The sequence below is a fragment of the Sinocyclocheilus anshuiensis genome, unplaced genomic scaffold, assembly GCF_001515605.1.
Source record: "Sinocyclocheilus anshuiensis isolate Anshui unplaced genomic scaffold, SAMN03320099.WGS_v1.1 scaffold194, whole genome shotgun sequence".
In the NCBI taxonomy this organism is placed as follows: Eukaryota; Metazoa; Chordata; class Actinopteri; order Cypriniformes; family Cyprinidae; genus Sinocyclocheilus; species Sinocyclocheilus anshuiensis.
Window position 1 is genome coordinate 411,834 of NW_015546074.1, and position 11,575 is coordinate 423,408.

Genomic DNA, 11,575 nt, shown 5'->3' on the forward strand with positions numbered 1-11,575 from the left:
GTGAACATTTGGGCGGCGTTATGCAAATCTTCCCACATAGTGACGTAGACATGTGGGGGCGTGTTAGAACGAGTCGTTTTAGGTAGGCGTGGCTGACTCTTAACTTTTATAAAGAATATCTCTTTGGATTTGAGACTTTAGTCTTTGCAACTTTACAGATCTTCTTTATGCACCAAGAGCTTGTAACACTCCAAAGCGAAAGGAAAAATTGAAATCGCATAATATGACCCCTTTAAATTTTAAAATGATGGCAAACGACTCATAATTTTACTGATTTGTTCGTAATTATGAACGCATTCTTACTGAAGCATCCTTATCATTGAGTCCTGATGTGTATGAGAGAGCAAGAACTCCACCCAACCTAATGAACAATTTCCAGTGAGGATCTGTGCTCATTTATGGTTCATCTGTCCACTAAAAGCTTTCAGCATGGCTGTACCTCATCACTGACGGTAACGTAGATAGCCTCATTTGCAGCACTGCCGAACACACAGGCTTGACGGATGAGCCGCAGTTCCTCAGGGGGCAGGAGGGCAAACACCGGCCACTTTCCCACATCCAGCATACTACTCTGTGATGTAACACATACACTCACATTAACTCTCTCTCTCTCTCTCTCTCTCTCTCTCTATATATATATACACACACACAATACAATATATACATACATATAGTAGTCTTTAAAATGCAATGAAGTATCATATCATTTTCATGTAAAAATAAAAGCCATCACCAATAAGCACCATTTAATTCTATGTTCATTAATATGACTCAACGTAGTACCATGGTGTTCTTGAAAAATAAGTACCATGGTACCACGAAAGTACTTTATTCTCAAGGAAATCACGTACAATTTAAATTTGAATGAAATATTATAATTTTGAGCTGAAATTATAAAGTAACATTGTAAATACATGTAACATTTTGCTTAAGTACTGTAGTTAGCTTGTTAGTTTAACTGAAGTAAATAAAATAAATCCTTATTATTAAAGAAAACAAATAATATGTGACCAAACAACAAACTCTACAATAATAGTTGTAATCAAACATCTAGTCAAAATAAATGTTTATGTAAATAAACGGGCGTGTTGTTAACTTACTCAGCTGTTAATGTTAGTTAGCTAACAAGCTAACTATCGTTTACATTCATAACACCCCGTGTTTATAGAAATAAAAACAGTCCACAAGACTGCACAAGCCTCAATCTAAGATGTTAAATTACACGATGTACCGCTGAATAGCAGCTGATATAACATATATAGAGGTGTTTGAATGAGAAAATCTGCTAGCTGATCTTAGCCGGCTGTATAGATTAAAGTCATGAAGAAGTGTCAATCCAGTATCAGCGCGAGGTTTTACAATATAAACTCTCTAAATGTTTACCTTGTGTTAACTCTCAAGTCTTCATTCCTGGTGTCAGAGGGTGATGTAGATATGGTAAAGCGGCCAGTTTTGCATGGCTACGAGTGAGGAAAGCAGAGATGTGCCCAGTCTTCTCGGCTGGCAGTTAGAGATGTGATCATGTGACATTTGAACCGAGGCATCGGAGCTTGTGTCGAGAATAAGTGGGCGTGTCAGATGAAGCCTCGATTCGAAACTTGTGTTGTTAGCTGTTTTTATACAGTCTATGGTTGTTAGGTGCGTTCGACTTGAAGCATGGTGCGTTCACCAGCGCGCTCGAGAAGTGTGATAAGATTCGGGAGAGCCATTCCTATCACGAAGCTGATGGTTAAATATGTGATCTATTTGAATTATTTACAGAAACAGCCACTTTAAAATGCCATGGAGAAAGTCAAACATTATCTAAAAAAGGCAAATCAACTAAAAAGACTGATAAAAAGAGGAGAAAAGTCTTGAACCAGCACTAGCATATAGGCTATTAACATATTTTTAAATCATGACCACCTTTCCTAGAATTTATCACGTTTTATTGTAGGCTTATTTACTGTGTCAAATTTAGTCTGACTTGTTGTAGAATTTATATTAGATAATCTGTTAAGGGAATAGATACTGTATTTCCCTATAGATTTATATTACAACTGTGGCATGTTGTAGCTATTGGTTCTAAATGTGCAGGCGGTTGTTTCTTCATAACAAATGCTATATTGATTAATTAAAAAAAAGTCATTATTGCCCTGGTAATGATTAATAGGCTAGTCTTATTATAACAAATGCTATACAGTTAAGAACTATGGTACATGGCCTTCAGATATTCCAAAAGATGGCATAGAATAAATCATTAAGAGCCTGATGAACTGTTAAGGAGTAAGAAATAAACAATATCAATATAAGAAAATGTTAAGTTAGATTGACTTTCCATGGCATGTTGAATTAGAACATTCTGTCAAACTATAGCCTATAAGTGCCAAAATCATATAAAATACATTACATACAGTATATCCTATGTAAGCAAGTAATTGTTAATTATGATGTTACTTTATTGCATCAACTTTGCATAGATGATAGCACAAAAGATCATTTCACAAAAATAAATATATAAGCAAACAAACAAATAAATAAACCTTATGAGTGAGCATGACCCGGGACTCTACTAAAACAGTTCACGCTTCAACCCCCCTCCCCTCCCCTCCCATCCCCATGTTCAAACCAAAACTACGCCCTTGGATAGATAGATAGATAGATAGATAGATAGATAGATAGATAGATAGAACTTGCATCATATAGTGTGACAACATGCCCCGGTCTCAAGCAACTGTGAACAGTATCTTATTCCTGGGCAATAGCGGTTTAATGGCTTCATTGTAGCCAAGACTTTGTGTCTATACAGAAACTGACTTTCATAAACACTGAGAAATACTTACTGGAGTAGTAAAACAATATGACATCTATCCCCAGTCTCCCCATGCTATTATGCCTACCATCTGGTACCACCACAGTACATTTCTAAAAGGAATAGATAAATAAATCCCAGTGGCTAGATCATATTTCTTACCAAATTTGCAAGAAATAAAAAGATCAGTAACATGCATTTAGAAAATACATAGGGTGAATTTCCATTTCATGCTGACTTCAAAGAAAATAAAGCAATGTTAGACCCATTAAAATGGTTTGCACTCGAGCAGACCCAAACTGAGTTCATCTTAGTTCAGACAATAATGTATACTTCTACAGCTCTGTGGTTTACAAATAGTTTGATCATTAGGTTATAGTTCATTTCATATCCTGGATATGTTTGTATGCATTTACTGATATCTCCAGCAGAAGATCAGAGATTATTGGGTGTGTCTGTGGTCTGATAAACGGAGTAATTTCTCCAGAGCAGCAGTCGTGTGTAGAGTCATGTCTTTATATGGCTTCATCTCACCACTCTTACTTTTGTACAGGACTTAGCTAATATTTGTGGGGACAGGACTTCTTTTGGACTTTGTGGACTTAGTTTTTTTTGTCTACCTCTTCACAGGTAAGTGCATTAGATGTTTTTAAGTTGAAGAAAACAGACATTGTTTCAATGGGTTATTGATAGTGAGGTATATACTTTATATGGGTCATTTTACCACAAACTCTGAAAAATAAAGGTTTAAAAGGGGGTTTTCATAGTGATGCCATAGAAGAAGCATTTTGGGTTCCCTGAAGAACCTTTCAGTGAACAGTTTCCTTTTCTTAGTGTGAAGAACATTTTAATCATCTAAATAACCCCATTTACATAATAAAGAACCTAAAGGTTCTTCATGGAACCATCAAGGGCAATAAAGAACCCTTGTTTTTAATAGTGTACTTATTATAATTTATTATAATGACAATGGTGTTAAAAATATCTCTTTGTAGATGGTGCAGATTGTATTGTTACTTCAGTTCATACAAATGCAAGATATTGGATTTATCTTTTATCTCATAAATTTGCCCATTTTCCTCATTTTTCTTTGCATGTCAGTACAGACCCATAAAAATGATTGTGATTTTAACAGTAAAAGACTGTAAAAATGCTTTTGCCTCAGACAGTAAGTAAATTTTTACTGCAGATAACAGCTGTGCATTTTTTTGCTTTTTATTTTAGTTTCTATCCTAAATGGGGTACAATTTCGGTTCGTATTATAAAATGATTGTATTATAAAATGAGCATCCAACTAATTAATAGAGGAAGGTTTTGACTGTTTAGAAATCAAACAAAGTTTAACAGGAATATCAATAATAAAATAGCGAAAATATTTTTAAAAATCTGTTAGTTTTAATCAAAAACAACCCTTGGGACATAAAAGTGTCTGAAATTGAACAAACACCCATATTACCACAAACCATATTTAGCTGTCTAATTTGAAAATGCTTCAAATTCCTTATTAATTTTAAACGTGATCTCTGATTTTGTTTTACAGAAATCCCCAACCCAACAATGACTCTTCATTCATCGAATTTCACAAACTGCTCCATCAGTGATTTCAAGCACACCGTCTACCCAATTGCTTATCTGTTCATCTTTTTCCTTGGGCTTTTTGGCAACCTCATATCTCTGTTCTTCTTCATTTGCTCATCGTTCAGAAGAAAAGCATCTTTTTCTCCAGTCAACATCCTCATGCTCAATCTCCTTCTATCTGATCTGATGATGGTGTGCTCGCTGCCGTTTCGAGCCGCCTACTATCTCATGGACTACTGGGCCTTCGGAGACATCACCTGCCGGATCATGTCCTACGTCTTCTACATCAACATGTACGGCAGCATCTACTTCCTTGCGGTTCTGAGCGTGGTTCGCTTCGTCGCCATCGTGAAGCCATTCACATACGTGCGCTGGCAAAGCTCTACGAGAGCCTGGACATTATGCATTGTAATCTGGCTGATCGTGTCTGTGGCATCCATCCCGCTTCTGAAAGCCGGAACTTATGAGGATTCTAATCAGACCAAATGCCTGGATCTGAGGCCGTCCCAGGTGGGGACCATTATCACGTTGAATCGAGGGGTTTTGTTTTTAGGCTTTGTTATGCCCTTTGTGGTCATCTCAGTCTGTTACATTTTTGCAGCCTTGTATTTGCTAAAGCTAAGGAAGACCAGGCAGAGTCAAAGATCTCAGTTCAATCACAAGAAATCCTGCTCTCTCGTCATTATTGTTCTGCTGATTTTCTTTGCATGCTTTATGCCATATCATGTCGTCCGAACTCTGTTTCTGGAGGCCGAGATGGACATTCAAAACAATGCATGACAAGTCCTGCCATTATATTGAAAGTCTGAGAAAGGCAGCGGTCATCGCACACTGTCTAGCCTCTGGAAACAGTTGCTTGGATCCATTGCTTTTCTTTTTCGTCGGGGAAAACTTTGTTAGCTTTTGGTGACAACATACACCGAGAAGACAGAGTTGTATAATTGAGCAGAGTGTGAAAGTGTTGGAGAAGATAAACAACAATGCAGAGACGGTTTAGACTAGTATAGAGTGCTTGGGACCTGTTGGGACTTGAGGGGGAAATGCCTGGAAAAGACCATATCTGGTGGATCTGTTGTCTCATGCAGGAAGAACTCAATTAACCTCCAGTAAAGTACTGTTTCCATCCCAAAACCTTTCACTGTGAAATTTCACTATGATTAAAACAACATATGTGATAGTGTGCACTGTGCAATGATGTTGGTCCACTGGTTTCTCCAGTTATCCAATCACATGACCTGTGGAGGAAAATTTACTTGAGTTTTTTTGTTGAGCATAGAAGAATTGTTTTTGGTACATGTGTTTCGAGTTTAGTTTATGCATATGTTTTCTTATCAGATAAAAATGAACTGCCTCAATTGGACATAGATGTTTATTATGCATGTTTTTGTAAGGACCTACATGACAGTAAATGCTTACGTGTACAGTTCAAAAGGATGCCTTTGAAGTACAGAATCAGTACTGATGATATATTTGAAACTTGTTTTGATGTGTATCAGCAGATTATACAACTGCACTCAGCAAGTTTGCAGTTATTGTTCATGACAATGTTTCAAAGATTTTAGGGTATTATACTGTTTATTTACTGCTTATATTATATTGTTGTCTATCTATCCATCCATCGATCTATCTATTTCCAATTTAATAAAATTGTAAATTGTAAAATACATTGTTGCCAAAACTGACCCGTCTGTCATCTATGGATTTTTTTTTTTAGTAATTATTTTTAATCATATTTTTTTTTCGACAGTTTCTACCGTTTTTAATTATATGATGTTTTTTTCTACACTTGGAGTTATTCTCTGTAATGTTAAATATAATAAAATAAGACAATTGAATTTAAACGTATTGGAGGAACTGTTCAAACATCAAAAATCTATTCTGCAGTGCATTTAGCCTCTTTAGGAGAATGAAAGGCATTGTTGTGAAAAGTCAGAGTCATATCTGGTGTTAATATTTTTTAAAGGTTTTTAAAGAAATCTTTTATGCTTACCAAGGTTGCATTTATTTGCTCGAAAATACAGTAAAAACAGAAATATAGTGAGATATTATTACGGTTTAAAAGAACTGTTTTCTATTTTGAAATCTAATTTATTCCTGTGATGGCAAACCTGAATTTTCAACCATAACTCCAGTATTCACTGTCACATGATGATCATTCTAATGTGCCGTTTTGCTGAAACATTTGTCATGAATGATTGAAACATAATTATGAATGATGAAAAGTGCTTTTTTTGTGGAATATTTATGGAAAGCGTGAAATTTGGGACACGAAAGGTTAAAAAAATACAACGTTTGTTCAACAAGAATGCATTAAATTGGTCAAAAGTGACAATAAAGGCATTTACAATGTTACAAAAGATTTCCATTTCAAATAAATTCTGCTCTTATTCTGAACTTATGCAATTTAGTATGGCTTCCATAAAAATATTAAGCAGCAACATATAACAACAAAACGCTAAAAAACATTATTAATAACTAAGCACCAATAATAATTGATAACGACTGAGCAGCAAATCAGCATATTAGAATGATTTCTGAAGGATCATGTGACACTGAAGACTGGAGTAATGATGATGACAATTCAGAATGGACAAAAAAACAACAACAACATTTTATATATATATATATATATATACATACAATCAGAGACATGCATGACCTTTACATTACTCAAAGATTTTGAAGATAGAACACAAACTGACAGTTTTAATTGCCTTTCTATTAGTACAATGTTGAATAGTACACAAGTAATTTTCCAACTCTTTACAACACTGTAACACTGTAAAACAGGGTTTTTTGTTAGAAAATTTACACTTATGAATGTGAAATTAACCAACAAAATAAATCGATTAATAACAAAAACTTTGTTATTTACATTACCATAATTAAAATATCCAAAAACTTCATTTTCGAAATGCAAATTAAAATTAAAGAGTACCTTTTCTTTGATGTATACGGTGACGCATTGCTGCCACACACATATTTTATCCACTCAATTATGTTGTAATAACGAGATGTTATGTCATTTTAATGACATCTTTTCTCGTAATAACGACGTTTACTCATTAAAACGACATCTTTTCTCGTAATAACGAGATGTTTTCTCGTTAAAACGACATCTTTTCTCGTAATAACGACGTTTTCTCGTTAAAACGACATCTTTTCTCTTAATAACGAGATGTTTTCTCGTAATAATGACGTTTTCTCGTTAAAACGACATTTTCTCGTAATAACGACATGTTTACTCGTTAAAACGACATATTTTCTCGTAATAACAACGTTTACTCGTTAAAACGACATCTTTTCTCGTAATAACGACGTTTTCTCGTTAAAACGACATCTTTTCTCGTAATAACGACGTTTTCTCATTAAAACGACATCTTTTCTCGTAATAACGACATGTTTACTCATTAAAACGACATCTTTTCTCGTAATAATGACATGTTTTCTCGTTAAAACGACATCTTTTCCCGTTTTAACGAGATGTTCTCTCGTTAAAACGACATCTTTTCTCGTAATAACGAGATGTTTTCTCGTTAAAACGACATCTTTTCCCGTTTTAACGAGATGTTCTCTCGTTAAAACGACATCTTTTCTCGTAATAATGACATGTTTTCTCGTTAAAACGACATCTTTTCCCGTTTTAACGAGATGTTCTCTCGTTAAAACGACATCTTATGTCGTTTTAACGAGAAAAGATGTCGTTAAAACGACATAACATCTCGTTATTACGACATAATTGAGTGGAAAAAAAATGTGTGTGTGGCAGCAATGCGTCACCGTAGATATACATAGAGACATCATACCATAACTTTTTAGGCATCGGTTAGATGCAGAGCCTTAGAAAGAGAGTTACGTCAACGGAAGTCCAAAACGCTCGATCATCACGTGATTCACGTAGACCTCAAATAGTTCCAGGAAGTTCATAGCGGGCAATTGAAATACATTGAGTTGGAGAGACAGAACTGTGATTTTTGGTAATTAGTAGACAATAAAATAATTTATTTACATTATTTATAAAATAATTTATACGTAGTATATATATGTAGTTATATTAGTGTTGTTTTTAAAAGATAAAATCCGCTCATATTTGAAGATTAATGTGGTCAGCTATCCTTACCTCTTAACATATTTTAGGCTGAAGTTACCATGGTAAAAGTTCGTGTTTGCTATATAAACGACATCGTGGTCTTCTGCCAAGGTAACTTCAGTCATCTTCAATTTAATTTTCTTCTTCCATTTCTGCCTGTATTCATGGTATTTACAGGTGCATCTCAATAAATTAGAATGTCGTGGAAAAGTTTTGTATTGCATCTAAACAAGACATGTTCTACATCTTCCTCAGTTTGACATCTTTTACACAATCCATTACTCTTCCCTATTGTCTGCAATGTATCATTCAATCCAGTATGACCTAATCTCAGCCTTGAGTATACTGCTTCTTCTCGCCTGTTTGCCATATTTATCCTTTTTCCTCCTACTTTTGCTTGGTTTATATGATAATGTTTAGCTTTAGACTCAGACTCCCATTCTTTTTGCCATATTTGCATTATTTCATATTGGCTTTAATCTCTCCTTTTCCCATTTAAATATTAATTTTTACTTGCTCTTTTTCCAATGCTTCTTTTGCTATCTTATCAGCTTTTTCATTACCTTGGATACCAATATGTGCTGGAACCCAACAAAACTGAACTTCTATTCCTAGATTTCTAATATTTAATAATATATGTCTAGTTTCAATGATTAAATCGTCTCTAACTGAAATACTGCTTTCTAAACTGTGTAAGGCTGCCATTGAGTCTGTACATATGACTGATTTAATTGGTTTATTTTCTATCTTAAGACTGTAAGATAGTCTGTAAGATAACCCATTTTTTTTGTTAAATTCTGGAATATAAATTCCTATGCCACAATGACCATTTTTGTTTTTTGACCCATCTGTAAATATTTTAAGATATCCGTAATATAATGAAGACAAATATATTTGGCCATATTTTGCAAAACTTTGATCATCTTGGTATTCTCTTTTCTCTTTTAGTAATTCTGTATTGATGTCTGAAATAGGGAGCATCCAGGGAGGAACTTCACTTAAAGCTACTGCAGGGCTAAACACAAATTATTTCATTCCAAATTGTTCTGCCGTATTATTTATATTCCAACCAAAACCTTTGGATTTTTTATGATATTCCCAACAAGCATTTAATATTGATGCAGCTGGATTGCTATTACTGCTTATTAGTCTAACCGAATATGTTAATGACAGTTTAATGAATCTTAGATTTAGTGGGACTTCTTCTGTTTCTACTAATAAAGCACTCGTTGGTTGGTGTTGTTCTCATGGCTCCTATTGCAATTCTTAATGCACTATATTGGATTCTGTTGAGTTTTCCTAATCTAGTTTTGCATACTGTGTTATATACACAATACTTCCATAGTCCATATTTGCTCTTATCAAAGCTTTATAAATATACATTAAAGACTGTTTATCTGCTCCCCAACTGTGTCCAGTAATCATCCTCATCAAGTTCAGGGCTTTTTTATATTTTCTTTCAACATGATTAATATGGTGTTTCCATGTATGTTTTTCATCAAACCAAACTCCTAAATATTTAAACTTTATAACTCTTTCAAGTGGCTGACTATAAAGACATAATTTGTAGTTTTCATTGATTTTCCTATTAGTAAAGAACATTACATTAGATTTCTGTACAGAAAATTTAAACCAATATTCTAGGATTTGAATTTCCTTTTGCATGTTCATCACTATATATGGAATATTCCGACCTCTTTTCCATATAACAGCATCATCTGCATATAATATTCCTTCATTTCCTTTTCCTACCCTGTTGAAAAAACCAGCATATGCTGTTTTTTTCAACAGGGTAACTTTTCAAATATGTCATTAATCATCAGATTAAACAGGACTGGGCTAATCACACTTCCTTGTGGAATTCCATTTTCTACTGTGAATTCTTCCGAGTTTTCTTCACCTACTCTAACACTAAAAACACGTTGAGAAAGAAAATCCAATATATAGTTATACATTTTCCCACCAATCCCCAATTAGTAATCCTTCCCTCCACATGGTATCATATGCTTTTTCTATATCCAAAAACACAGCTACCATTATCTCTTTCATAACTAGAGTTTTCTCAATCTCGTTGCTTAATTTAACCAATGCATCAGTAGTAGATTTACGTTTCCCAAAACCAGTTTGGTATTCTCGAAGTAATCTTTTCTTTTCTAAGAAATAGTTTAATTGAGCCACTACTAATTTTTCCATTAGCTTTCCTAGATGCGATGTTAAAGCTATAGGCCTATAATTTCCTGGATTGCTCGAGTCTTTTCCTGGTTTAACAAATGGTAGAATTATTGCTTTTTTTCCATATCTTTGGTAATTTTCCTTCATCCCATATCTTGTTAAAAAGTTCTAAGATTTTTCCTAGAATTCCATCAGGCAATTTTCTAAACATTGCATAACATAAGTTATCAGTACCTGGTGAAGAATATGCAGTATTTTTGATTGCTATTTTAAGTTCTGACATGGTAAATTCAGTATCTTCTTTGACATTTAGTATGTTATTTTTTTTCATTCAAAATGTCTTCTTTCCTTTTTTTTATATATTTCATCTAGATGATTGCCATTATGAATATTAGCAAATTCTTTACCCAACATATTAGCTTTACTGATATCATTAACAGCTTGATTCTGTTTATCAACTAAAACAGGTATTTGTGCTGGTTTGTATTTACCTGTCATTTTCTTAACCATCTTCCACATCTTGTCTAGATTTGTTTCTCTTCCAATCGTTCAGCAAAATTGTCTCCAGGCTTCTTTTTTAGTTTCCTTTACTACTTAGCTTTCTTCCTTTGATATTCTATAAGATTGTCTAAAAGTTAGTGTTTTACGTAATTTCTTAAATGCTTTGTTACGATCCCTAATGGCATCAGAACATTCTTTATTCCACCATGGTACATTTGTTATTTTCTTTTGGCTATTAATAGCTGGAATACTCTGTCTGGCTGCACTTAGAATAAAAGTGCTCAAGGAGTCGTTTATTTTGTCTATTGGTTCATCTATAATATGTAGACTATTCATTTCATTACAGCAGTTTTGGATTTTTTCCCAATTAGCTTTCTGAAAGCACCACTTATGATATATATAGTTCTGCTGCTTTGATATTTCTGTTTCAATCTTGCAATAAA

The 11,575-nt window shown here is 34.0% G+C and overlaps 2 protein-coding genes across 3 annotated transcripts in view; one reads left to right on the forward strand and one right to left on the reverse strand.

Annotated features, from left to right (window-relative positions):
• The window catches only part of rcbtb2 (regulator of chromosome condensation (RCC1) and BTB (POZ) domain containing protein 2), a 55,721-nt gene extending 54,164 nt beyond the window's left edge, over positions 1-1,557 (reverse strand). Inside the window, exons 1-2 of one of the 2 annotated variants that reach the window (XM_016501211.1) lie at positions 1,384-1,555; positions 440-571 (exon numbers count right to left, since the gene is read on the reverse strand). In XM_016501211.1, coding sequence (XP_016356697.1) covers positions 440-565 — 126 coding nt within the window. In that variant the 5' untranslated portion in view covers positions 566-571; positions 1,384-1,555. Of the gene's footprint in view, positions 1-439; positions 572-1,383 lie in introns of both variants that reach the window. The other variant, XM_016501212.1, reaches the window with a different exon arrangement.
• A 1,746-nt stretch (positions 1,558-3,303) lies between these two features.
• On the forward strand, positions 3,304-5,310 carry LOC107699805 (cysteinyl leukotriene receptor 2-like). Its single transcript, XM_016501198.1, is given in 4 exon segments — positions 3,304-3,421; positions 4,332-5,142; positions 5,144-5,222; positions 5,224-5,310. Coding segments are annotated over 3 exon segments (960 nt in total). The 5' UTR covers positions 3,304-3,421; positions 4,332-4,348.
• Positions 5,311-11,575: the final 6,265 nt, after the last annotated feature.